The sequence below is a fragment of the Cucurbita maxima genome, unplaced genomic scaffold, assembly GCF_002738345.1.
Source record: "Cucurbita maxima cultivar Rimu unplaced genomic scaffold, Cmax_1.0 Cma_Scf00001, whole genome shotgun sequence".
NCBI classification, from domain to species: Eukaryota; Viridiplantae; Streptophyta; class Magnoliopsida; order Cucurbitales; family Cucurbitaceae; genus Cucurbita; species Cucurbita maxima.
The window spans coordinates 1,654,371-1,680,613 of NW_019272017.1; the positions used below are offsets into that span (position 1 = coordinate 1,654,371).

The 26,243-nt window shown below is 35.7% G+C and overlaps 3 protein-coding genes and 2 long non-coding RNA genes across 10 annotated transcripts; all 5 read left to right on the forward strand.

Moving 5' to 3' along the window:
- The first annotated feature begins 2,767 nt into the window (after nt 1-2,767).
- Nucleotides 2,768-7,624, forward strand: LOC111466343 (conserved oligomeric Golgi complex subunit 7-like). The gene is made up of 10 exons (XM_023110985.1): nt 2,768-3,151; nt 3,644-3,733; nt 3,846-3,965; nt 4,049-4,150; nt 4,229-4,509; nt 5,046-5,191; nt 5,343-5,541; nt 5,657-6,332; nt 6,612-6,944; nt 7,097-7,624. Exons 1-10 carry the CDS (start codon nt 2,867-2,869, stop codon nt 7,373-7,375), a joined length of 2,511 nt encoding a protein of 836 aa, XP_022966753.1. The 5' UTR covers nt 2,768-2,866; the 3' UTR covers nt 7,376-7,624.
- Nucleotides 7,625-7,946: 322 nt separating this feature from the next.
- On the forward strand, nt 7,947-8,801 carry LOC111466810 (peroxisomal membrane protein 11B). The gene has a single exon (XM_023111478.1). The coding sequence runs from the start codon at nt 8,009-8,011 to the stop codon at nt 8,681-8,683; it is 675 nt and encodes a 224-aa protein (XP_022967246.1). The 5' UTR covers nt 7,947-8,008; the 3' UTR covers nt 8,684-8,801.
- A 512-nt stretch (nt 8,802-9,313) lies between these two features.
- On the forward strand, nt 9,314-12,880 carry LOC111466610 (cell number regulator 6-like). Of its 2 annotated transcripts, none has more exons than XM_023111368.1 (5): nt 9,314-9,521; nt 9,793-9,900; nt 10,717-10,831; nt 11,087-11,355; nt 12,377-12,880. In XM_023111368.1, exons 2-5 carry the CDS (start codon nt 9,793-9,795, stop codon nt 12,602-12,604), a joined length of 720 nt encoding a protein of 239 aa, XP_022967136.1. In that variant the 5' UTR covers nt 9,314-9,521; the 3' UTR covers nt 12,605-12,880. The 2 variants fall into 2 exon arrangements, with proteins under 2 accessions (XP_022967136.1, XP_022967163.1); XM_023111395.1 differs by having other exon boundaries at nt 9,314-9,517.
- A 2,080-nt stretch (nt 12,881-14,960) lies between these two features.
- Nucleotides 14,961-25,838, forward strand: LOC111467958. 3 transcript variants are annotated; one of them, XR_002714701.1, is made up of 7 exons: nt 14,961-15,111; nt 15,378-15,543; nt 16,191-16,268; nt 22,336-22,435; nt 24,880-24,948; nt 25,057-25,177; nt 25,274-25,838. It is a non-coding gene; the product is annotated as an uncharacterized LOC111467958 (long non-coding RNA). The 3 variants fall into 3 exon arrangements; XR_002714672.1 differs by having other exon boundaries at nt 24,880-25,177; XR_002714686.1 differs by lacking the exon at nt 24,880-24,948.
- LOC111467853 lies at nt 18,105-21,709 on the forward strand. 3 transcript variants are annotated; one of them, XR_002714631.1, is made up of 3 exons: nt 18,105-18,679; nt 19,292-21,163; nt 21,233-21,709. It is a non-coding gene; the product is annotated as an uncharacterized LOC111467853 (long non-coding RNA). The 3 variants fall into 3 exon arrangements; XR_002714625.1 differs by having other exon boundaries at nt 19,292-21,159; XR_002714634.1 differs by having other exon boundaries at nt 19,292-21,079.
- Nucleotides 25,839-26,243: the final 405 nt, after the last annotated feature.

A 26,243-nucleotide genomic window follows, 5' to 3' on the forward strand; every position in this document is an offset into this window, starting at 1 on the left:
AATGTACTATATTAATTAAGATTATATTATATTTTTTTAAAAAGGGACTTGGTGGGGCCCATGAATTTAATTAATTAATTAAATCTTATATTAATATTGATTTGTTAAGGAAGAGGCAAAGAAACTCCCTTCCTCTTGTTGGATGATGAAAGTCCCACATCGATTAATTTAGGGAATGATCATGAGTTTATAATCTAAGAATACACTCTTCATTGGTGTGAGGCATTTTACTAATTTGAGAGAAAATCCTTCGATTTTTTGACATTTTTTTTGTTGGGTCAACCCAATTAACGGGAAGACAAAATTACAATCTAACCCAACTCTCACCTAAAGATTATTATAAACAATAAAAGTAATCAACTTTAGTAATCAAGGTTAATATAATTTTTTTAATAATTAAAAAAATAATCTCACGAGTCATCGACTCAACCATCTTAAAATTTTAAATTACCTACGCCCACACATTTAAAAATGGTTGAATGGACTAATAATGTTGCCACATGTCATCACATTCAATAATGGATCATTTCAGTTTAAAATTAAAATTAAAATTAAAAATTTGAGTTTATATTTTATTTATTAATTTATTTGGTGGAAATTACTCTACAAAAATGTGCTAAAATTGACTCGTTGACATTCATCTGCTTCGACATAAATGTCAAGAAATATGTTTTTTTTTTTTGTCCATGGCTGTCACTTTGACTAACCATATACAACCAAATTTCTCCTCCCATTTTCTTTTTTAATTTACTTTATTTTTTAATGTAAAATATTTTAATCATCCAATCACGACCTAACAATAATAATAATAATAATAATAATAATAATTAAAATCTAATAATATTCGATTTTCCTTAATGGTATTTTAAAAAATAGATATTTGTAAATAAAAATTACTGATAATTACTGAACCTATTTATTTAATGACAAATATAGGACGGTGGATATAGATGTTTAATGTCTCTGTTATTAAATTATAGATTCAAATATTTATAGCTATATATATATATATATACATAATCTAGTTGGCCTATAAATTAAATGAAATTACATTGTTTTACTAACCCATTCAAAAAAGTTACCATTATATTTTTACCTATGCTTTGTCAATTTTACTGGACTAGAACACTGTAATAACTTAAAAATGGCTTTTGGAGGTATAAAAGGGCCAATCAATCCTAGGATTAATATTCACTTATTTTTGGGCCTCATGAAAAACAAAAATAGGGTTTAAAAAATATTATAATTATAAAAATAAAATAATATTAAAAAAATTGATGGAAGATGACTAGTTGAAATTATTAATAAATTAAGCGATTATACAACTGCTACACGGAATAATGATATCTTTGTCAACATCGAATCGATACATAACGGTGTTTAGTACACATTATATACATTTTTTTTAAACTATAATAATTAAAATATTGACTCATTATGATGATTCCATTTATAGTAAAAATAATTAAAATAATTATTATACTCTAGAAAAATATTTTAAAAATATTTTTTAAAATTTATAAAGTAAAAATATTTTATTTAGCTAGCACGTGACTTGAATTTCGTGATATTTTAAATTTTTTAATATAATTCTACAAATAGCCTTCCTACAAAAACATGGATTTTATAAAATATAGTATTGAAAACGTGTTATTTAATTTTTTTTGGACGAAGAAATAAATAGTCATTTAAAATGAAATAAATTATTTTTATATATAGAAACTATATGAATCAAATGTTGTTCAGATTTGGTGGCATTTTATGAACAAATTGACTGATGTAATTAAAAAAAGTGCCATAACGTTACATTATGAACCCATCAATAAGAAATTTAATTAGGGCAGCCAACCATGTTCCACCTAACTCACTTAATTATTTTTTATTTTTATTGTTATATTAAATAGAAACGTTTTTCGTGTTCTTAATTTAACCAGTCAATTTTAACTTTAAATTTTTTATTTGGATGAAATGAATCATATATTAAAAATATTTTTTATTTTTACTTTTCATATAATTATTACAATAAGCATGTGATTTGTTTTAATTGTTCGAGAATGAAGGGTATATTTTAATATTAAAAATAAATTGAAATTCATGGTTAATTAGTTGGCAATTTACAGAAAAAATTGTAATAATAATAATAATAATAATAATAATGTATCGATTGTCACGTTGAAAGAATAATAACAATAATAACATGAAATGCTAAAATATTTTAATATTAGCAAGCTGGATTTAATTTGGGATGGAAAAATAATGATGTAGTTGCTGAGCTAGAAATTTAAATTAAATAAGTTTATGTGTCCCGTTAATTTTTTAATCACTATTTTTATTTTTATTTATTTTTATTTTCCACGTTTATTAATATTCTTTCAATTTAAGTATTTTAATATTATTATAATTTTCATTTTTTTTTTTTTTTATAAATATTTGATGATTTTTGTGTGTGGAACAGTCAACCCTCGTGATGTTACATTTTTAACATAAGATATTATATTATTATTTGTAACACGAAGGTATTTGTTGAACAAACCCAAAATAAATATTAGAGTTGGGCCGAACATGTGGAATTTGAAGGCCCAAAATGGGCCCAGTTATGATATGATGGTTCACGTGAAAAAGCCCAAGCAAACAAATATTACAGGCCGCTGATTGGATCAGAAGGCCCATTTATTTATTTTTCTAAGAAAAATAATTCTTATTTTACAGTAAATGTAATTTTTAATTTAACAAAAAATACTTTTCGAAAATTAAAATAAATCAGAATCGAAAGAGACGCTTGCTAATTACATTGGACTCCTTCTCCCGATCTCAAATCAGCTTCCAATTCCATGTATCTCTGAAGCGGATCAACGTCCGAGTAGCCATGAATCTGGATTTAGGTCCCTTCTCCGGCGAGAGTTTCGACCCGAAGAAATGGATCAATTCCGCTTGCCAGACTCGTCATCCACAGGAGTCTTTGGACAAGCACCTTGTCGATTTGGAGATGAAGCTTCAAATGGTGTCCGAAGAGATTGCTGCCTCACTTGAGGAGCTCAGTGCTAATGCTCTCCTTCGCGTTCCTCGTGCTACACGCGATGTTATTCGCTTACGTGACGACGCTGTTTCTCTCCGATCTGCTGTCTCTGGGATCCTCCAGAAGCTCAAGAAGGTGACACTCATTTGTATATTGTGCAATTCATCTGTTCTTTCGTTTTGAATGATCTCTGGCTTCTTTTTTCAATTTCCCGGGAAGTTTAGTAGGTCGTCTAGTTCTAGATTTGTGGCCACTTTGATTTAGAGTTTCTTAAGCATTTTATGAATTGTGTTTATTCTCTATGTTGCAACAAAATTATTAAGAGGGAAAGAAATGGAGGAAGGGAGGGAGAGTTTCATCTCTTGTCAATTTGTATTACTGGCAATCTTGCGCTTACAGTATCGGGACTTGATCTTCTAGTTAGTTTAGTAGTTTTCTGCGACGCTGAATTTGGGTTGTACTCAGTTTATTGTGAATTTAATAATGGTATATAACGTTGTCGGATCAACCTTTTGACGAAGAGGATGCTCTACATGTTATATTATTTGAAGCAGAACTCGTTTAGATACAATTGTGTGACGTCTCGTCCACAATCTCTCAGTGTTTCATGTATTATATCTCCTGCAGGCAGAGGGATCCTCTGCAGAATCTATAGCTGCACTTGCTAGAGTTGATACGGTTAAGCAGAGGATGGAAGCTGCCTATGAGACATTGCAGGTAGTGACTGTTAGATGAAGTGCACTAGTTTTCATGTAAGTGCTTACACAAATTGACGGGTAGATGACACATGCATGTACTTGTATTTTGTTTTTAAAATTTTTTTCAATAGGATGCTGCTGGGTTGGCTCAATTAAGTTCAACGGTCGAAGATGTTTTTGCCAGTGGTGATCTTCCTCGGGCTGCTGAAACGTTGGCCAACATGAGACATTGCTTGTCTGCTGTTGGGGAGGTAAAATTCTTCATGGGTGCTTCTTTTTTTTTTTACTCACATGTTTGCAAAGTGCAAGGTTGACTTAGTTGATGTTCAATTAGGTTGCTGAGTTTGCTAATGTAAGGAAGCAGCTTGAGGTCTTGGAGGACAGGCTTGATGCTATGGTTCAACCTCGTCTACAAGATGCACTAACAAATAGAAAGGTACACATTGTTTTCAAGAACTTGAATCGGAATATATGATTTTTGTATTTACAATTAAGAATTCCATATATGGTACAGATTGATGTTGCTCAAGATTTGAGGGTAATTCTCCTTCGAATTGGAAGATTCAAGTCTCTAGAGCAGAACTATACGAAAGTTCACTTGAAGCCTATAAAGCAACTTTGGGAAGATTTTGATTCAAAGCAACGAGCATATAAGCTTGCTAATGAAAAGAGTGAATTTCAAAGACCGACGACTAATAATGACTTTCAATCTAGTTTTCCATCAGTTTCCTTCGCCAGTTGGTTGCCAAGTTTCCATGATGAATTGCTACTTTATCTTGAACAAGAATGGAAGTGGTAGTACTTATATTCTAATGCTTTTATGTCCTGTTTATTCAAAAGAATGCATGATAGATAACTTGCTATATTTTATTGTGATATTAGTTTTGGATGTTAACTTCCTTGAGTATCTTTAAGGTAAGAGTTACTAGCTTCTTTTTTTTTTAGTTTCTGGTCTCCGAAACAGTAACTTCTATTGAACAACAGGGAAGCAATAGTGGCTTGCCTTGCCGTTTCCTATTGAACACATGAGATATTGACTAAGCTTGCTGTGGAAATATTAGCGTTTTTTTTAGTATTTGATCACTTTATATTATTTTTTAACTTTTTTTTATATTACTTATATACGTAGCTTATTGGGTCAAATTTAACCCTAAATATTAATTTCATCATATTGGACACCAAATTTTGAATAAGTGGTCGGCGATTAAATTAATACCTTCGTTTGTTTAATTTTTCCTTTTTGAGATTTGTAGCTAAATCTTTAGCGTTCTTGTGGTGAGGCTTCCTTCTTTCATTTGTTATTTGTTAAAACTAGAACTTGTCATCTGCAGGTGTATGATTGCGTTTCCAGATGATTATAAAGCTCTTGTCCCCAAGCTTTTGATTGACATAATGGCAGTTGTGGGGTCAAGTTTTGTTTCACGTATCAATCTTGCAACTGCAGATGTTGTTCCTGGGACAAAAGCATTGGGGAAAGGTTAAGTCAACATCTCAAATCAGTTTTATACTTCCAACTTTCAAACTTCATCATAGTGCTATGATGTGTAGAGGGGTAGCTAGGAGGTGATCTATGTCCCGTATATTTTAGTTTTACATTTTCCTCTAATCTGGTCCTTTTGTTGTTTCAGGAATATTGGATATTTTATCTGGAGATATGCCAAAGGGGGTCAAGATTCGAACAAGGCATCTAGAAGCACTTATTGATTTGCATAATATGACGGGAACCTTTGCTAGGAATATTCAACATCTATTCTCAGAATCAGATGTGAACATTTTAACCAACACGCTGAAAGCTGTATATTTTCCTTTTGAAGCCTTTAAACAAAGGTAATAAATCGTAGATGTTGACAATCTTGTTTTAGAAATTTATGCACATTTCTTTTATGTATTCTATGCGCGTGCTATGTTCTTGCAATGCATCCTTTATTCTCCTTTTTCCTAGGTATGGACAAATGGAGCGCGCTATCCTTTCCTCTGAAATTGCAGAGGTAGATCTTAGAGGAGCTGTCACTCGAGGTGTAGGGGCCCAAGGGATTGAACTTAGTGAAACAGTACGCAGAATGGAGGAGTCTATCCCACAAGTTATTTTATTTCTTGAAGCAGCTGTTGAGAGGTGCATAAGCTTTACGGGTGGTTCTGAGGCGGATGAGATGCTTCTTGCTCTTGATGATGTGATGTTACAGTATATTTCTTCACTCCAAGAAACTCTAAAATCCCTGAGAGTTGTATGTGGAATTGATCAGAGTAGTGATGGTATTGGGATAAAAAAGGAAACTGGCCTGGACAAGAAGGATGGAACCCGCAAAGTTGACTCAGCCTCAAACGAGGAAGAGTGGTCCATTGTCCAGGGGACTTTACAGATACTTACAGTGGCTGATTGTTTGACTAGCAGGTCTTCTGTATTTGAAGCTTCTTTGAGAGCTACTCTTGCAAGACTGAGCACGACCTTATCTGTTTCGGTCTTTGGTTCAAGTTTGGACCAAAACCAGTCTCATATAGTCAGTGATTACAGCAATAGGGAATCCATTATGGGTGGCAGGGCTGCATTGGATATGGCAGCTATTCGGCTTGTCGATGCTCCCAATAAGGCGAAAAAGCTCTTCAACCTCTTAGATCAGGTCAGTCAATTTGTGTACCTCTCTTTCTACTCGTTTACCTTCCGACCATGCTTTTAATTTTTGGTTTCAATTAATGCCATTCAAGCAGAGTCATTAGAGCATCTTTCACCATACCATTACCCACCTTTCCTTTTTAAGAAGTTGGGGGAGATAGAGAGAAGCTTAGCTGCTTAATTATTTTCTATTATTTTTCTCTGGTCAATTGCCGCTAGTTTCTTTGGTTCAGTTGATCTTTCTCTTTCTGTTTTAGCATCGTCTGAGTAGTTTCTCGTTATGCAGTCAAAAGATCCACGTTTCCATGCTCTTCCACTCGCATCTCAAAGAGTTGCAGCATTTGCAGACAAGGTTAATGAACTTGTATATGATGTTCTCATATCCAAAGTACGACAACGCCTTAGCGATGTCTCTCGTTTGCCAATATGGGCGTCGGTTGAGGAACCTAGTGCTTTTCCTCTTCCAACTTTTAGTTCTTACCCCCAGTCTTACGTTACTAGTGTTGGTGAATATCTTCTCACTTTACCCCAACAACTGGAGCCACTTGCTGAGGGTATCTCTAATAGCAATGCCAACAATGACGAGGCTCAGTTTTTCGCTGCAGAATGGATGTGCAAGGTACCAATTTCACATTCAGCATATTATTTGAACATATATTGCGATTTTTGAAATTTCAAAGAATAGAGCATGTTGCATTGAGTATCATCACCCCATCTGTTTATCACTTTGAAATGAACCACTTATATGGATCCTTATTCTGTTTTCTGAAGGTTGCTGAGGGCACCGCTGCTCTTTACACTGAGCAATTGCGTGGCATACAAAACGTTACAGATCGTGGGGCGGAGCAGTTATCTGTTGACATCGAGTATCTGACGAACGTGCTCTCTGCCCTATCAATGCAAATTCCTTCAGCTCTCGCCACATTCCTCGCTTGCTTTTCCACTTCAAGAGACCAGCTGAAAGATCTTCTAAAATCTGACTCTGGAAAGGAGCTTGATCTTCCAACAGCAAACCTTGTATGTAAGATGCGGCGTGTCAACTTAGATTAGCAAATTTTTGACTAAAACATCTTTGACCTTATGATCATCCTCATTTATTATTAATAGGTTATACGATTACCCTGCCAATAAACACTGCATTAGAGCTTATATTAGGTAGTTTGTTCGCGTGCATCCTAACAACAAGTTGATATCTTCATTTAATCATGTCAATATTTGTTCCTGTCTTTAAGTTCATCTTTTTATCATCTCCATGTAATTTACACTACCAAGAACGAGTTTCAAGAAGTCTTAAAAATAGTCATATTGTGAGGTCCTAAGAAAAAGTGCAAAGAAGACAACGGCGTTGTAAGTTAATTATATAATATATATATATATATATATATCGTACCAATAATATCTTATATGAAAATATTACAAAATAATGGTAGTTTTTTTCATGTGGATGCCATTTGTTATTCATAAAACACTATCTCAAAATTTATCCATGAAAGACAAAAAATAAAATAAAATAAAATGAGAGGACTAATAAATAGAATAATTGAAGAATAATGTCCAACCACAGCTACAATTATCAAGAACCAATATTCTGTGGCTCTCATTTAATTTCCCAAAATTTTAAAACTCCTCCATGAGCCAAAAACCATCAACCCATCTTCTTGGCTTCTCAACACACCCATAGCCATGACTGACACAGTGGATAAACTGGTGATCTTCTTAGCCAAAAGAGATGGCATAGACAAGCTCGTCAAGACCTTCCAATATGTCTCCAAGTTGGTTCACTGGCACCTTGAAACCTCTCATCCAGACAAGGCAACCAGAGCCAAGCACTGGGAACTTGCTTCCGGCATCAGCCGAAAAGCCTTCCGAACCGGCCGCTTCTTGACCGGCTTCAACGCCCTCCGACGCAGCCCTGGCTCGACTCCAACGTTCCGGTTTCTCGCCGTTCTCTCTAATGCAGGTGAAATGGTCTACTTCTTCTTTGACCACTTGCTTTGGCTCTCAAGAATTGGGACTCTTGATGCAACGTTGGCTAAAAAGATGAGCTTCATATCAGCCTTTGGTGAGTCCTTTGGCTACATATTCTTCATAGTTGCCGATCTGATTATGCTGAAACAAGGGATTGAGGCTGAGAGAAAGCTTCAAATCTCTGAAGCAGAGGATTCAAAACGGGAGAATGTGAAGAAAATCAGAGCTGATAGAGTTATGAGGCTCATGGCAGTGGCAGCTAATGTTGCTGATTTGCTTATCGCATTGGCTGAGATTGAACCCAATCCATTCTGCAACCATACCATCACTCTTGGGATTAGTGGGTTGGTCTCTGCTTGGGCTGGTTGGTATAGAAATTGGCCCTCATAGGATGAACCTTAACCTACATTCTTAGCCCTTCATGGTTCATCCATTACGCCCATTTTGTATCTATACTTCCAAAAACGTTTGCTTTAATCCTCATATTTAGATCAAAAGTTTGTGTCTATAGTTTTGTTAAAAGGGTTTAATCTTCGTCTTCGAATTGACTTCATACTTCTCTTAAAGGTAGGAACTTTTGCGACAATCGATATTGTTTTCCGCTATATTTCACAACTTTCTAATTTAAAATCTTCTTAAAATTCTTGATAATCTTTTAAATTAACTTTAAAATTCAACCTAAGGTACGAAACTAGCAAACATTTAATTAGTAGACGGTACGAAACTAGCAAACATTTAATTATACGATGCAATCTTTTGTAATCGGTAACATTATACGTACTTTGACACGATGTATTTGATAAGTGGTCGAACTATGAATAAGAATTAAAGTTCTAAATAAAATGAATTGTACACAATAAGTGTAAATATATTATTTGCATCCATGATAATATTTTAAAACTGAACTTAAAATTTAAACTAATTTTGTTTCCATATAAGAAAAAAATCGAATCTTTTCCAAAAATGGTTACACGAAACATAATCCGGGCGGTTCGGGGAAGTTTTATCTACCCATTACCCACCCATTTCAGTATTTCACAGTACAAAACAAACGCATCGAATTTGATTACTGCGGCTGTGGCTTATATCCGTTTCTTCTAGTCCGGGGAAGAATTCGGGTCGGTTGACTCTTCAAGTTCACTAAATCTTGAAGGTGAAATCAGATCTTCGCTGATTTTGCGAAGCGGCTCCGGATTTGTTGGGCGAGTTCATTTTTCTGCTGCGGTCGGTAAGAATTATGTATATTTTTCTGTTTTGGTGATCTTTGCAATTTTTTTAGTCCCAGAAAAGGATTGGTAGGATTGTCGATTTTTTTTCTTTTCTCCTAGGTTTGATTCTTATAAATCGTTTCTTCCGTGGTCGAACTGTTCAATATCTTTGAAGTGATGGGAAATTGTTGGATTTGGATTCGAGTTATTATAATTTGCAGTTTTACTTTAGAAAATAAGATGTGGAGTTCTTGATTTGTTGATTTTTTTTTTGTCGGTGGACAATCTCAGATGGGGGATGGGGCGGCGCCTTCTCGGTATGTGAAATTGACGAAAGATCAAGCTCCCTTGGAAGAAATCAAGCCAGGGGAGCTTAATCAGCCCATTGAAGTTCCTCAGGTTTTCTACTTTTCTTGGAGCAATTTTTGCCGCTGTTTCTTTCTCATAATACCTCTCTGTAGATTCGAGCTTTTCTGTTGATATCATTGGTATTTGTTCTTCCGGTTTACAATGTTCAGAGCATATATGCATATCACTTCACGATCTGGTAGTATTGTTTGTTGATCCAATTGTGAGAAGATTGACTTGTAGTGGATGAACTGCTCTAGAAGCTGTGCATTTCGGTGTTTTTTACTCCAAATGTTGAAGGGTGAAGCTTTTATTTAATAAGGTTAGTAAATGTTAAACGATCGGGGGTGGCCACTCGACGATGTTCCCACTGTGCCTGTTTATTGTGTGTTAACAATGTGCTAGTATAACAGCTCAAACCCACTGGTAGCAGATATTGTCCTCTTTGAGCTGGGCTTCCTCTCAAGGTTTTAAAACATCCTTATAAGACATGCTTTGTTTCCATCTCCAACTGATGTGGGATCTCACATCTAGCTACATGCATACTTGTTAAGCTTTTTGTATGTGAGATGTTGACGGGGTTGTTATGGTATTTAAGTGGTGAATCTAGAGAAATACTCGATTGAAGCTTCAAGCGCCTTATTTGGCCCTTTTTATCTGATACTGACCTTTCTCGTCCATTACTCCGGGACATTTTTTGTTTTCTTGATTTGCAGCTGCTCGACTTTTTCTATATACGTACTATGATTCTTGTTCTTTATGTGTATGTCTATTTATGCAATTTTGGTAGTAACTTTCTGTAGGAATATCCAAGGGAAAACTTAAAAAACATGCCATTTATAATGAAATTCTCTGGATTACTCTCAGTTAAATGTTCGAAAATGCAATGAGTGTGGACAGCCACTCCCTGACAGCTTTGAACCTCCAGCAGATGAACCTTGGACAACTGGGATTTTTGGCTGTGCTGAAGATCCACAAAGTTGTAAGTTTCCATATGTATAGTATTCTTCTTAATCTACGGTTCTCAGGTCGAATAACGGTGAACAGCTTTGCAATATGACAATTGTTTGTTTGTTCGTGTGGTTATTCGTAGAACTAAGGGTCATCAGAAACACATTTTGAAAGTTGAAACTTATGCAATTATGCCATTAGCACTACTCATTTCAAGGTCTGCAAGAGCAAGCTGTTGTCGTAACTTGTTTTTGTCTTCGTATGTGTGCCTATTTCGTGTATACAGGCTGGACTGGATTGTTCTGTCCATGTGTTTTGTTTGGGCGCAATGTTGAAAGCTTGAGAGACGATGATATGGACTGGACAAGGCCGTGCGTTTGTCATGCTATATTTGTTGAAGGTGGCATTGCCTTGGCGACAGCAACTGCAGCGTTCCATTGCATCGAACCAAACACGACGTTTCTCATTTGTGAGGGATTATTGTTTACCTGGTGGATGTGTGGTATATACACCGGACTCGTTCGCCAATCTTTGCAGAAGAAGTATCATCTTAAGGTAAATCTTCTATTAATGTGCTTATCAATCTTGATCTATTAAATGTGGACAATCTTCTGTGGTTACGGACTAATACCTAGATGCCAACTTGTTTGCTTCACTTCTAGAATTGTTTGCCTTTTGTTTCTGTAGTTCCGAAAGCGTCCTCTAGTATGTTTTGAGGAGAAAATCTCTGTTTGTAAAGAGGATTTTGTGGATCGCATGGGATATCTAGGTTTAAACTTTTTCATTCTCTTACGTTGATATGTCAACTCGTTCAAGCCCGAAAAATATTAAGATATTTTTGTAACAGCCAAAGCTCACCGCTAGGAGATATTATCTTCTTGGGTAGGTTTCCACACCCTTATAAAGAATGTTTTGTTCTTCTCCCCAACCAATGTGAGATTTCACAATCCACCCACCTTCAGGGCCCAGTGTTCTCGCGGGCACTCGTTCCTCTCTCCAATCGATGTGGGATCTCATAATCCACCCCTCTTTGGGGCAAGCATCCTCGTTGACACAATGCCTAGTGTCTGGCTCTAATACCATTTGAAATAGCCCAAACCAATGCTAGCAAATATTGTCCTTTTTGAGCTTTCCCTTTCAGACTTCCTCTCAAGGTTTTTAAAACACCTCTGTTAAGGGGAAGTTTCCACACCTTTATAAAGAATGCTTCGTTCTTTTCCTCCCCAACCGATGTGAGATTTCACAATTTTCTTACAATTGTCATGCATTGGAGTATTAGCCCGGAGCTTGAAATAATAACATTACTCCGTGGGGGGCACTTCGAAGAGCTTGATGTGCCATATTTTCTATTAATGCAAGGGGCTAAGGGTGAGAGAAGAGACAGTATCTCAAGTTACACTTCAGAAACTCATGACATAAGTCACCATGTCAATTATGTGATCACATAGGATTTAGAACAACCATTCCCCCTTTAAACAAATGTGTGGTTAGTTAGCTTTCCAAAAGTGAATACACTGTCATATGGTAGTGTAGTGTAGTACATGCTGTATGCTAATCGTTGCAGTGCTGATTGCAGAACTCCCCATGTGATCCTTGCATGACACATTGCTGCCTGCACTGGTGCGCTCTTTGTCAAGAACACAGGGAGATGAAGGGACGTCTAGCTGATAACTTTGCAGTCCCAATGACTATTGTGAACCCGCCACCCGTTCAAGAAATGAAGTCGGAAAACGAAGGTGAAGGAGGAACCACTTCAACTTCCAGCACCAACGGGCAGACCAATCTGGAAATGCAGGCATTGTAGATTCCATCAATAGATCCAACCACACCACAGCATACGTTAGATAGTTTTGGTGAGCTCTTCCGTTACTCGAACCACCCCGAGAGTGTAATGACTCGCAGAGTCTTTTAATGTTCAGCCATTTATATGCTGTTTTATTTTTATTTTTTGACCTGAGGAGTTGACTTGGCGGAGTCATATCCAGATTTATGAACACTGAACACAGGTAGATTTTAGGGGGCATTTTTACAGTTGGAGGACATTTATGTTATGAATATTATGGCCATTATCTTGCTCTCCTATTCTCCGTTCTAGATTATTAGTGTTTTTTTTTCTTTTTTTTTTTTAAAGAAATTTTATAATTATGGCTGTTCTTTCCCGTCTTTTGTGCTAAAATGAGCTGGTTGCCTCGATGAGCATAGTTCAAAGGTATTTAACAGGTAGTGTCTTACGTTGAGCTATTTTGATGTCGACATATTTACTAAATCAGTTCTCAGAGACGAATTGACTCTGATACCAATTGTCATAATCACACTTTCATAAGATTTTACAAAACGATTGTGCGGCACTCACTCTCACCATTGAATGAGTCAGCCAATTCATATTTGTGTCATGGGGTGTGGTGGGTCGGGTCGGATCTCCATCCCATCCTACCTGTTTGAGGTGAAAAAAAAAGAACTAAAATTTAAATAAAATAAGATTTTTAATTAACTGAACTTTCAATTTCTATTCGGTAAATTCAGGAAGGTTCTAACAACCATATGATGATTTCCATTTAAAATACTAAGATTCAATAATTAATTGTTTGTTGTCCTTATCTTAAGAGGAAATATTATTATTTTTTTTCGTCAAACAAAAAAAATAATACATATTTATATCCCTATGTATAAATATAACCATGAGATAAAAACCTTCAGAGATTTCCTTATTAAACACTACTTCGCTTAATGGACATCGATACCACTCCCCTCGAATTCGGTGGCGAGAGTGACGACGGCCGTCGATGCGGCAAGTCTTGCAGCAGACCTTCTAAGTACGACGTCATCGGAGACATCTTCTTCGGTAAGGATGATATGAAGGAATACGCATGGGATGGAGCTTTCACTGAGAAAACGGTTCGATTCATTGAAAGTGAGTCCGCCATGAAAGCTCTGAGAAAGAGAAGCAATAGAAGGCCAGAAACATTCGATTGCTTTGAGTTCCTCAAATTCGTGTGGTGCTTCATATTTTAATCTCTTCTTCTTCCACGAAGATCGATTCGAATGTCTATATCCATCGATGAATTTCGATCTCCTTGTTTGTTTTCTTTCTCCTTCTTCTTCCTTGCTCGATCGATGCTGAATCATCGAAATTTTCCGGCGAGTATTTGTAATTAATTAGAATTGTGATCTCTGGATCCGTCAATTGAAATGATTAAAATGCTTCAGATATCATCGATCTCTTCTCGTTTCAATCTGTATGTATAGGAAGGCGAGTGAAAATTGTGCTCTGAATCTGAATAATTTTCTCGGAATCCAAACAGTATTAGGTGAACCGAATGATGCCAAAATTTTGCTTGATCAACTCGAATTTCTTGGAAAGCAATTTGCATTCTACAATAATGGAGTTGTGATGAATCTCTCTGTTCTTCATTTCCAATTGTCACACGTGAAAATCAAGTGTAAATATGAAGAAGAAGAACAAATTAGTGAAAAACAAAATTCAAATCCAATATAAAATATATAAAATAATTCGAACATTTGTTGAAATTATGATTTGGAAAAAAAAAAAAAAAAAGTTACACCGACCAAACCAAACTCAAGGGTGCAAATACAAAAAATGTATTATTGTGAGAATACACGAGCTTAACTAAATAAATATTATTTAAAAATATATTACAATTAAATAAATTTATTATTTTAAATATTAAATATAAAGTATGATGTAGTAGCATTTTTATTAAAAATATATATAAAAAAAAATTAGATGACTTTAATCCTTATAATTTTAAAAGTTCAAATTAGTTCGTGTAAACCACCGACTAAATTTAATATAAATTATAATATGGGTAGAAAATTTTGATTTTTATTATAAAATAAAATAGAAAATAATAAAATTTTAAAAAGTATTTAATAAATTATATGTTTAACAATAAGCATAATTAAGTTCTCCATAAATTCTCTTATTACTAAGGTTTGTACATTTAAAATAAAGGACAATAAGAGGATTTTACACATTAATTAATCAGTTAAATTACGTAGCCGTTCGACGGTTTTCCACGGTCAACGTCAAACGGTCTTCAGAGCCGTTACCCGTCACGCCAGCTGTCTCGACCGCCGCGGATTTTACACAGACCATATATATTTCTCCCGCAGTCACACTCTTGTTCCGCACATTCTCACACTAGAATCAGAGCGCTCCATCAACGGCCTCTTCCCTTTTGAGTGTTCGTTGCCGAAATCATATGCAAGATCATTACCAGGCAATCGGAGGACGAGAGAGAGCAGAATCGAAGGAAGTTTCTTGACTCGTCTCGGTGATGAAAAACAGAGGTAATGTAACTTCATTTCAGCCGGCTATTCCAAATTAGGGGTTCATTGGAGAACTTAATCAAAGGATTGTTCGTTTCTATCGACACGTTTTGTATTTTTTCGTGGTTTCGATTGCGGAGGAATAGGGCGTTTTTAGTAGGTTCATTGCTCCCATGGTAGCGTGATTATTATCTTGGACTCTTCGTTTCATTCCCTGTCATCTTCTATCTCTTCTCTGTGTGAGGAGCCATTGAACAATCCTGATATTCAAATTTATGTGTTGGCAGAAGAGAGCAGGACGACGAACTCTTATGTCACATTGAGTTTTGTTCCGATAACAGAGAGGGGAAGAACAAGGCAGTTGCTCTTGATGAAGTGATTGCTTGGGCAACAGAAAAGCAGTTCGTCTTGTCATTGAGGCTGGTTGGATTTTCGCATCTGCTAGGAATACTGGTATGATTCCAATCCCAAGGCTGTGAAGTTGAATTTAAGTTTTTAGGGGGCGTGGGAAGTAAATGTTGTTTTGAAGTTTATATTTTATTTTATTTATCATTTGTTGGCTGTGAAGTTGTGTATTGTAGCTTTAGCTTCTTTAGATGTTACCTCTGTTTGGATTATGTCAACATTTGACTGCAAGTAAGAACAGATCACAAAATATTGCTTGAAACATGTCTGGCAATGCTACTAATTCTTAGATTTCTTAATTACTCAACTAACATGTTTAGAAACGAAACTGAGAGGCCTTTCAGGGTGCATCTTCCTTCTTATATTCCTCAAGCTTAGTACAGCACAGAACATATTTAAGACAACACCTTTTGTGCAGGACACCCTAACTGAAGGCACTTCTGGCACTAATTTTCTTTAGGCTGTAATATGACATGACAACATCCTCTGATTAAGTTATCAAGTGTGATATATGCAGATTCTTCCATAGAATTTTTTTTTACCAATTTGAACAACATTCAGTTTTTGCTGTTTTATATTTTCAATGTGTGAATTAACAGCCCTGCAAAATGAAGGTCAAACTTTGTTTTATTTTCTATTAAGTTTACGAGTTAAAACTTTTTGACATTTTCTGTTTCTTATATTTTCTCTTAAAGGTAGAAGAAAGAATTTGATCAGCTGAAGAGGAGAATGACAAAGTCTAAGAAATAATTTGGTCTGCTGAAGAGGAAAAGGTAAGAGTCTATTGCTTAAAATGATCTTGTTGCTTAAGAAGTTTTTGTGTCTTACTAGCTTGCTTCATTGGAAATTATTATATGACTGCAAGTCACCTGACAAGGTGCAAAAATGTTTGAATGAGATTTGGCAATTGAATAACACTATATCAGGAAGAGGGATCACACAAAGGAAGTTTTTTGATTAAGGAATGAGGGGTCACACTAAAGTGAAGAATTGTTTGATTAAGGAATGAGGGGCCACACAAAGGAAGTTTTTTAAATTTTAGAGGAAGGAAGCACTAGAAAAATAAGATTTGCTTAATTAGTTGGTGATAAAGAAAAGTTAAGATGTATTTGGTCTATAAATTTGTTAATGGACAATTTTTTTTGGATATTTTTAGTTTGTGAAAGTTATGTGTGTAAGGAAGGAAAGAAAAAAAGTTTGGATACGAGAATTGTGGGTTAAAGTAGTATGAGAATGGTGGATCAAGGACTATTCACTTTCATAAACGTTATGATCGAAAATGGAAGTTTGTTCAAATTGGAGATTTGAAAAGCTTATTTTGGAACCAAGAAATAAGATGTCATATGCATGAGAAGTAGCAAAGAACTTGAATCAAGGACATGGAAAAGTGAAGAATTGTTGGAATCAAGGAATGAGGGATCACAAGAATGATGGTTATGATGGTTATGTAGGTAAAGAAGGAAGGATGATAAATTTAGACTTCAAGTTTTTGATTATGGACAATCTTTTGGAGCTTTTTAGTTTAATGGTTGGATATGAAAGGACGAAGGGAAGATAAGTTTAGATACAAGAATTTTTGTTTAAAGCATTAGATTGGACTTGCATTTTTATTTATTTATTTATTTTTTATATGATTAGTTGTTCTTTGGATCCATAATAATTTTTGAAGAATTTTTGAAGCAGTCGAATGAGGTTTAATTTGAGGGAAGTGAATCTAAGTACTATAATGAGGAAATAGAGTAAAAGAATTTTCTTAATTGGTGGTAAAGAAAAGTTTTTGATTGTATTTGGTCTATAAATTAGGTGATGGTCAATCTTTTGGATTTTTTGAGTTTGATAGTTATGTATGTAAGGAAGATGAATTTGGATATGGGAGATGTGAGTATAAGATTGGACTCCCAACTTTTTTGATAATGGATTATCTTTTCGATTTTTTTTTGTTTAATGGTTATGCATGAAAGGACGGAAGATAGATAAGTTTGGATACAAGAATTTTGGTTTAAAATTTGAGATTGAACTTCAAATTTTGATAGATGATTTCTCGTCATTCTCGGGATAAAAAATAATGTTTGAGTTAATATTGTCCAATGAAATTTTATTTGGGGCAAGTGAATAAATTGTTATGATGATGAAATAGGGTACTCTCTTCGAACGGTCTATAGGAGCTTCGTTGAAGAAATAAATGAGATGATATCCTTATTTAAAGAGGAAAAAGATCCCCTTAGTGTGGTAGATGGAGGACTATATTTTTGAATAGACAATTCGAAAGCGAAATGGTTAGAATCAAGTACCATTGGAGAGAAAAGAATTAATGGAATCAAAGAAGAAAGGATAGCCGAAGGAAGTTTGTCAAATTTTAGGGAATAGAAAACACTAATAAAAGAATTTGCTTAATTGGTTCTAAACAGAAAAATTATTGGACATTGAAGCAAAGGTAGGCTTTGCAATATCTCTCGATGCTTATGGAAAATAAGAAATATTAAGGCCAATTAGTAGGAGATTTCGGCAATATCTTCCTGAAGATGAATGTTGCAAAATGTGAGCATCATAAGGTTTTTGCAACTGTAACCTGCCAAGCAAAACAAGTGATCCTTGCAGCCGCTCAAGGTTTTAGTCCTTATAATTAGTTTGAAGTCCTCTAACTGTCATAGGTAGGTTACAAAACCACACAAATAATTAAAAGTTGAGAGAGAATGGATTTAAGTGGTCAAAGATTATATGTTTAAAAATTTAACAAAAAGAAAAAAGAATCATGTGTTTGACTTAAAAATAATTAAGGCTAATATTTACAATCGAAGAGAGAGGAGGAAGGAGTGGTTATTAAAGACAGTAAGAGAAAATATCTATGAAAATGAAAGCTTAGCATTTATTATTTGACTGTCATGTTCGAAAATATTAAAGATCAATGGGGCCATGACAGCAATTTCTCTGACAATTAGACCCAACAAAGTCCTTAAACACTTGGCCAACTTTTTTGACTCTTAATTCCTCCTCATATCTTCAAGTTTAGTTAAGCTGTAATTTTCCTATAAATCAACCAATAGAACTAGCACTTAAAACTAGCTCGAGTCCTCAAGAATGGTGTCCCTGAAGATGATTTCCTTTGTGTTGAAGCTCCTAGTTTGCTTTGCATTGCTTCTGATTGCCTCGCCCATTTCTGCAATGGACAATACTCCTCGTATTCGTAAGACTCTTTTTCTTCACGTGTTCAAGAAGTTCTACATTAAGAATTCTTATAAAATTTCTAGTTATCTAACTCTTAGAACTATTTTCAAAATTTAAGTTAAGTTTTGAAAACTAAAACCAAATAGTTGTCAGATGTAGTCTACATTTAGGAGTAGTGTACATTTAGGAGTAGTGTGTTTGTAACTCTTTCATGCAGGTAGGTTCCCACTATATTAATTGTGTAAGTGAAGTGGGTGCTAAGTGGGTGTTTAGATATCTCAACATGTTAAAGTTGATAGTGGACGGACCTAAAAGCAAGAGTATGGTCGAAGCCATTGATCATGGGTCAATGACGAGCTGAGCTATATATTTCTAGTGGCCAGCCCGTGGCGGCAGAAAACAAACTTGAGTTAAAATAAGAAATATACCCATGAATGGATACATTATCTTACCTTTCTCTTCAAATAAATGCCAATCAAAGTTAACTTTGTTTATGACGAAGTGTGGCTTTAATTACCCCATTTCAGCTCTTACACATGCTACTACGATGGTAGCAGCAGGAATTTTTCTTGTCGCTCGGCTTCTTCCGCTTTTTATAGTAATACCTTACATCTGGTGGTACGGGTTTCAGGTAAGATGGGGATGGAGTACAAGCTTGTTGGAAAGGCTGTGGTGGTAGCAAAACCAGTGAGACAATTGTCTGCTGATTCCCCATGGGGTGGTGGTTATCACATCCCTTAGTTGATGACATTACTTTTCAACTGCTTTCAGCTGTGCCTTTTTCCTTTGTGTTTATAGGCTTTTTGGGAGAATCAATCTTAAATAAAGCTACAAATGTATTTGTACGACTCTTTTCAAATACTTTGGTTTTGCCTCAATGTTCAAGCTCTTCCTTTCTTGATTGGGTATCACTAAGTTTCTTTCGCTTACTTTTTAGTTTAGAGATATGAGGTAACTGGATGGTTGCTTCGGCTAACACAAACTGATAAAGACGAGTGGTAGGTAGCAAACAGTTACAGAGATGGGTTCACTTGGCCTCCAAGTTCCAACCTCGCTTTTGTATTCCACATGGAAACAAATTAAAGTTGCATCCTTCTACATGTGTTGAAGTGGAGATCTATAATCATCGCTGAGCCTTGTAGAATGGGCTTGTAACCAAAGTGGGAAGCTTTAAAGTGCTTGAAGGTTGGTTCTTCTTATTGGGTTGGGTTCTGTGGAAGACGACCACTGGCTGTTATGGGGAAAGTTTAAGCTGCCAAGTCTCATTCATCTTGAGTCTTTGCTCCTGTAAAATTAGCAGCTTTACCGAGTGAAAGAGTGAAATCAGTCTCATGCCAAACATCATAAATCAGATCAGAGTCACCCTATTAAGTCATAAGTCAGAAAAAGAGGAAGGGAAGGAGTGGATTCTCTCTTACTGTATGTGTATGAGTATGATCAACAATCAAGCCATAACAGAAATGATAATCAGGTCTTCCACCAATCATACAAAAGCAGCTTCAGTAGCCTAATATCAGCACAAGTGGGCGTAAGCGTTTACCTTTACCCGTTTAATCAATCCCTGGGATACTAGGTCCACTCTTTAGCACACCATAAGATCGGATATATATTAGGGCTTTAGCCCGAGGGAGAAGGGGTCCCAGATCGATTGTACAGTGTTCTTGCTCTCGAGTATGTCAACCAGTAGTTTTAGGAAATGGGGTTATTTCGAGTAATATTATAGGCTACAAGCCATAGATAGCAACATTGATAGCGTATAACTCGAGTAGGAAAAATTGACAACTAGTCACAACTCCTAAATACATTTTGAGGCATTTAAACCTGACTTTATCAAGCGGTCATACACCCATAAATTATAATAATAAAATAATAAAAAACTAGATAACATGAAAACGAGTAGAAAGAGTTCGAAACAGAATATGTAGCTATATACTACATGTCTTGGACAAACATGATCGTAAATATGTAACCATATGCAACACACCTGGAACAAGTAATGACCGTGACATTAGCCCTTAGATCGGAGGGAACTGTACGAGACTGTGGAGGGCTTTACTGAGCAGCGTCACCTCTGCTCCATTAGATGGAAGGATAGTGTTGACGGGTTCTTTCTAGCCCAATAGTGCCTCGACAGTCACTTTTTATATAAAAGTGAGGTAATTTTATGAACGAAAAGATATCAGCGACCAGACTTCATTGACTAATACAAGTTGATGCCCATTAGCCAAAAGTCTTCTCGATTACCTTTTTCTATGTTTTTTACCTTGAAAGTGCAGCCCTCCCCACATGTCTATTGGGTTAGTTAATATGTATTAATACATCACCAAAATCTCTCTAAACCCATTCAAGTTTTGAGCTTTATTTCCTCTGCAACCAGAAATTAATGGCTTCCCCAAGCGCCTTTGTTCCTTGGAAGGAGGTAGTCTTCTTCGCTTTGCTTCTTCTGGCTTTCAACGTTTCCGCTAGGGAACTTGTTGGAACCAACATTGTGGCTGCACCGTAAGTCTCCTCTTTTTAATAATACCCATCCACCAATGTTGTTTTCACTTTACTTCTTGTTCTTTTTTAATAGGTGAGATGACAATAGAGACGAATGTGGGCAGGAGATTGATTGCAAGACAGTTGGATACCTCTTGGGGAGGAAATTATTCTCCTCCTCCCCCTCGTCGTCCTCCTCCTCCGCCTCCTCCTTGTCGTTATACTCCCCGTCCTTCTCTTCCTCGTTCTCGTCCTGGTTCCCGTCCTCTTCCTCCACGCTGATCCTCCGAGGGAAAAAATTTGAATTGTTTGTGTGTTTTATCTTTAATTCCCTTTGTTTTAGCATGGTTAGATTTGGAGGATAAGGATATTTACAAGTAAAGTCATGTGAACTTTCTTTTTTCTTTAATGGTGTTGTGTGATTTTGGTCAAGCCACAGGCGCAAGCGCCTCTGGAGTTAATGACTCATATCTTTCTAAACAATGTTAGTTCAATTATGAGAGCTCAAACTTTAATAGAGTATTGATATTATTCTATACAGCTTTAGTTTTAAAACTCTACGAATTTCATAGATCTCATTCACATTGCCATTATTTTATGGGCGAATTACCAAACAGGGTGCAGATCATTTGATCTAGAACAGCCATGAGAGCCCAAACAAAGTCAACCACTTAAAATGGGCGAACTGTTTAAATGCAAATGGATCTTTTCTGATCTGTGATAGCCCATTTTCCCATCAATGAAAATTTAACCTTAAATTTGGCAATAAATAACTAAATAAGATTAGTCTCAGCTACCTCCCAGCTTAATGCTCTACTGTTTCTGCAACCAACAACACTCTTTTACTGCACAAACCTCGTACTACTCGTAAGCTGTCTGTCCCATTATTTTCTGATGCTAGCTTTTCTTGCACCCTCTCAATATTTGTCCACTTCGAAGTTTAAATAGTGTGTTTGAGATGTCTTTTGAAAGAATGTTTCTAAGTTTTGTGTACTTTTGAATGTTTCTTTTTTGAACTACACTTTAAAGACGGAGTGTATAGTAAAAAAATACTATCTCCATTGGTATAAGATCTTTTGGAAAACTAAAAACATAATTACGAGAACTTATTCTTAAAGTGACAATGTCGTATTGTTAGAAAGATCTGTGAAGATTCGTTATTTCTAACATATTATTTATGTTCAAATGTTTGGTAAGGTTTAAGGTAACATGGCTGTGGAGTACAAAGATGCTGAGAAAGCTGTGGTTGTAGCAAAAGCAAAGAAACCCACTTCTGATGATGTCCCACGGGGTTGAGGTATTGTTCATCATCCAATATTAAACAACTCTTGATGAGATTTTCAACTGTTTGGATCAGCTGTTTGGTGCTTTTAGTTGCTTTGTTCTTCCCAATGCAATGAAATATCCGCACACTTTCTCTTACTAGAACCTAACAGTTCATTAATATTATGCTTGTCGACACGTAGTATAAGGTTTAGATGTCACTCTAGAAAGAATTTCTCTACAGAGAGCAGCAACTATATGGATATCATCCATCGTCTGGAAATGATAAAAGTAGATGGATTCACCATTTCGAACTCCCCACCTTGAGTGACTTGAGAAAAAACTGTTACATCTGATGATAGCCCTCCATGGAGAACGACATGAGCTCTTGGGAGGGAATCCTTCCAAACTGGTGGCTACTGTATTTGCTAGAGATCACTTGAGACCATAACTTGTCTTTTTTGCTACAGAAACGCCAAATCCATTTACAGAGGAGAGGAGGGCAATATTAGCTTCATTGACTTCAAAAACTCTGAACCCTCATTTAGATTTTGGGGTTGTGACCATGTCCCAGTTTACAAGATCAGACCCTTTCCCTTAGAAAATTTCTCATCTTCTCAAATCTCAATGGCTTTACAAACACGGATTGTGGCTTTAAAAATTGTGAGAGCATATAAGGTGGGCAAATTGATCAAAACTGATTGAATCAAGGGTGAGCCGGCCACCTTTAGAAATGTAAGAAAAATTTCCATTTTCAAATAGACAACAATAACAAGAGCCTGCCAACCGTCCAACCCTATTACTAATAGATATTGTCCGTTTTGACTCGTTACGTATCATCGCCAGCCTCATGGTTTTAAAACGCGTCTGCTAGGGGAGAGGTTTCTACACCCTTATAATGAATGTTTCTGTTAGTGAAAGAGTGAGTTATTGAATGATTGATGAGAAGATTGAATTATGGAGAACAAGAATGCTCTCTATATATAGAGAGAATACAAAAAGATATTTAGAAAATCTACCTAAAAATCTGTAGAAAATCAGGTAACAAACCAGTAAACAAATCAAAAACTAAATCAACTGATCAACTGACAGCAATCTAAACAAATACGTGATCTTTAACAGTTTCGTTTCTCTCTTCAACCGATGTGGGATCTCACAATCTACCTTCCTTGTAATGAATGTTTCTCACAATCTACCTTCCTCCCTTGTAATGAATGTTTCTCACAATCCACCCCCTCTCTTATATTGAATGTTTCGTTCCCCTCTTCAACTTCTCACAATCTACCCCTCCCATATAATGAATGTTTCGTCCCCTTCTCAATCAATGTGGGATCTCACAATCCATTTCCCTTAGGGACTTAGTGTCCTCGCTGGCACACCGGTCGGTGTCTGGCTCTGATACCATTTGTAATAGTCAAAACCCACCGCTAACAAATGTTGTCCGCTTTGGCCCATTACGTATCGTCGTTAGCCTCACAGTTTTAAAATTCATCTTTTAGTGAGAGGTTTTCAAACCTTTATAATGAATGTTTTGATCCCCTCTCTAATCAATGTGGGATCTCACATTCTGTCTTTTTGGGAACCCAGCGTCCTCACTGGCACACCACTCAGTGTCTAGCTTTGATACCACTTGTAACAATCCAAGCCCACCGCTAATAAATATTGTCCACTTTGGCCTATTACGTATTGTTGTCAGCCTCACAATTTTAAAACACGTCTGGTAGGAAGAGGTCACACCCTTACAACAAATGTTTTGTTTCCCTCTCTAACCGATGGGAAACCTCACATAACTATGCCTCCAAGTTCATCTATATTCACAATTTCAGCTTTCTACAACAACAGATGGTGATATACTTCATTCACATGCACAAATCTATTAGTGATAGCAGTCTATCAGTAATAAACTTAGACTGCTATCACTAATATTTGCAACCACTCCCATAAAAATTCGTCCCTTTAATATTATATATAAAATTACATGACAAACAAAATGAGACCCTTTCAAAATATATTGAATTTTAGACTATTTCCTCCACATGTTTACATCTATGCATATTCCCAATTTTCTATGCTCTAAGCATAGAGGTATGAAGAAATTTCCTCGAATGTTCCCTATTTTCACTTAGAATAATTAACATTGTTTTGAAATGTTGTTCTTCCAACCAACCAAAATATCTCATGTTCATACTCTTCTTCATTCTTTGAGTATCAAATCCTTCCATAGAAGAGATGGGTTTTGGGATTCTGGCTTTTGAAATTGGTAGCAACATCTACCAATTTCTGCAGATCATACTGCATCTATTCCTGACTGCTTAACTTCATAAGAACCAAAAAGCTATAATAATGATAGCTTAACCCCAAGTAACCAAGTTTGTGTAAATCTTCCAAAAGGTTTACAAATCGACGTGTTGTTTTGGGGCGTTTACTTTGACCATATTGGAGAACAAGTTGAGAGAAAAATAATAGCTATCCAAACAGGTGCCTCACACAGCCGCAGGAAGAGAGCATAAAATAACAAATCTTCTTTAGAATGCCTTCTTCTTCAAGGTTTTGATTCTTGGCCTCTTGGAAGTGAAGCTCTCTATAAATTTGGTGGGTTTATATAAGCCAAAACAAAGTCTCTATTGACACAGCTTGAGCTTTTTACAAACACAGATGGCTTCCACCAGAGCATGTTTCGCTGCTTGGAAGATTGTCTTCTTTGCTTTACTTCTCCTTGCCTTCAACGTTTCTGCAAGAACTCTTGTTGGAACTAATGTAGTGGCTAGTATAGCTGGTAAGCTCTCTTTTTTTGGTGATGTCTCTTTTCTTGTTGGAACTAATGTAGTGGCTAGAACTAATGTTATGCTGTGGGAAAAATTTGTGTGACCAGGTGAAAGGGCAGCGGATGCAAATGATGGGAAGGGCACGATGAGATTATTTAATCAAGTGTTGGATAGCGCTTGGAAGGGACACTATAATCCTCCCAACAAGTTCAACCACCAACCTTGAATGTTTGTTTATGTTCATTCCAACATAATTGAATTATTCAAATTTTGATGGGAAGACATCCAGGAGACCTCATTCTATGATTGCACTCTTAACCTAATTTAGTAATCAGCCACTTGTTGATAACGATTCCAGCAATTTCGTGCTCACACAAAGATCCTCCAAGAGCAACCAATATGCGAAATACATGCCAATGCCGGAAAATTCAAGTAGCAAGTAGTTAGTATATTACAGACTGCAAAGCCATGTTAAATCAAATAACGTGTAGACTTAAACATTTAAATTTTCGGTCTGTAATCGTTATTGAATTATATACTAAATATTGAGGTGCTATCATCTCAACAAACTCAGACGATTATAGAAATATTCCACCTTCCATTTGTATATTTGGTTACCTTTAGTTGGTAAGCTATCTCTGTCACTTTGGTCATGTGAGCTGCCTAGGTTGTCTAAACTAAACAATTTCATACAATATTTTAGTAGCTTAACTACTTCACTATGTAAATTAATTACTTCTAGAATGATAAATGTGTGTGTGTTTTTTTTAATATTATTATAAATTAAGTCTATTTCTTGGATAAATCCGTGAGACAAATATTTGGTCAAGGAAGTAAACGAATGAATTTTAAAATATGAATAGGACTGATTTTGAAATGTATTAAATCATATACCATAGACTTTGACTCGATCAATTTTCTTTTTCCTTCATTTAAATCTCGGGGATTAAAGTTTCAAAATATTTTTAAAAAAGTATGACAAAATTAATAATTTTCAGATGAAATTAGAATTTTTTAAAAAAATCATATTTTATTTATATTAAAATATATGAATAATACCGCTTGAGTACCGATCCA

Excerpts from the sequence above, each read along its gene's own strand:
- LOC111466343 (XM_023110985.1), top strand. The coding sequence starts at position 2,867 with ATGAATCTGGATTTAGGTCCCTTCTCCGGCGAGAGTTTCGACCCGAAG. Across the intron at positions 5,542-5,656 it reads TTTGAAGCCTTTAAACAAAG|GTATGGACAAATGGAGCGCG; the intron begins GTAATAAATCGT and ends CCTTTTTCCTAG. Across the intron at positions 6,333-6,611 it reads TCTTCAACCTCTTAGATCAG|TCAAAAGATCCACGTTTCCA; the intron begins GTCAGTCAATTT and ends CTCGTTATGCAG.
- LOC111466810 (XM_023111478.1), top strand. The coding sequence starts at position 8,009 with ATGACTGACACAGTGGATAAACTGGTGATCTTCTTAGCCAAAAGAGAT.
- LOC111466610 (XM_023111368.1), top strand. The coding sequence starts at position 9,793 with ATGGGGGATGGGGCGGCGCCTTCTCGGTATGTGAAATTGACGAAAGAT. Across the intron at positions 10,832-11,086 it reads TGCTGAAGATCCACAAAGTT|GCTGGACTGGATTGTTCTGT; the intron begins GTAAGTTTCCAT and ends TCGTGTATACAG. Across the intron at positions 11,356-12,376 it reads AGAAGAAGTATCATCTTAAG|AACTCCCCATGTGATCCTTG; the intron begins GTAAATCTTCTA and ends TGCTGATTGCAG.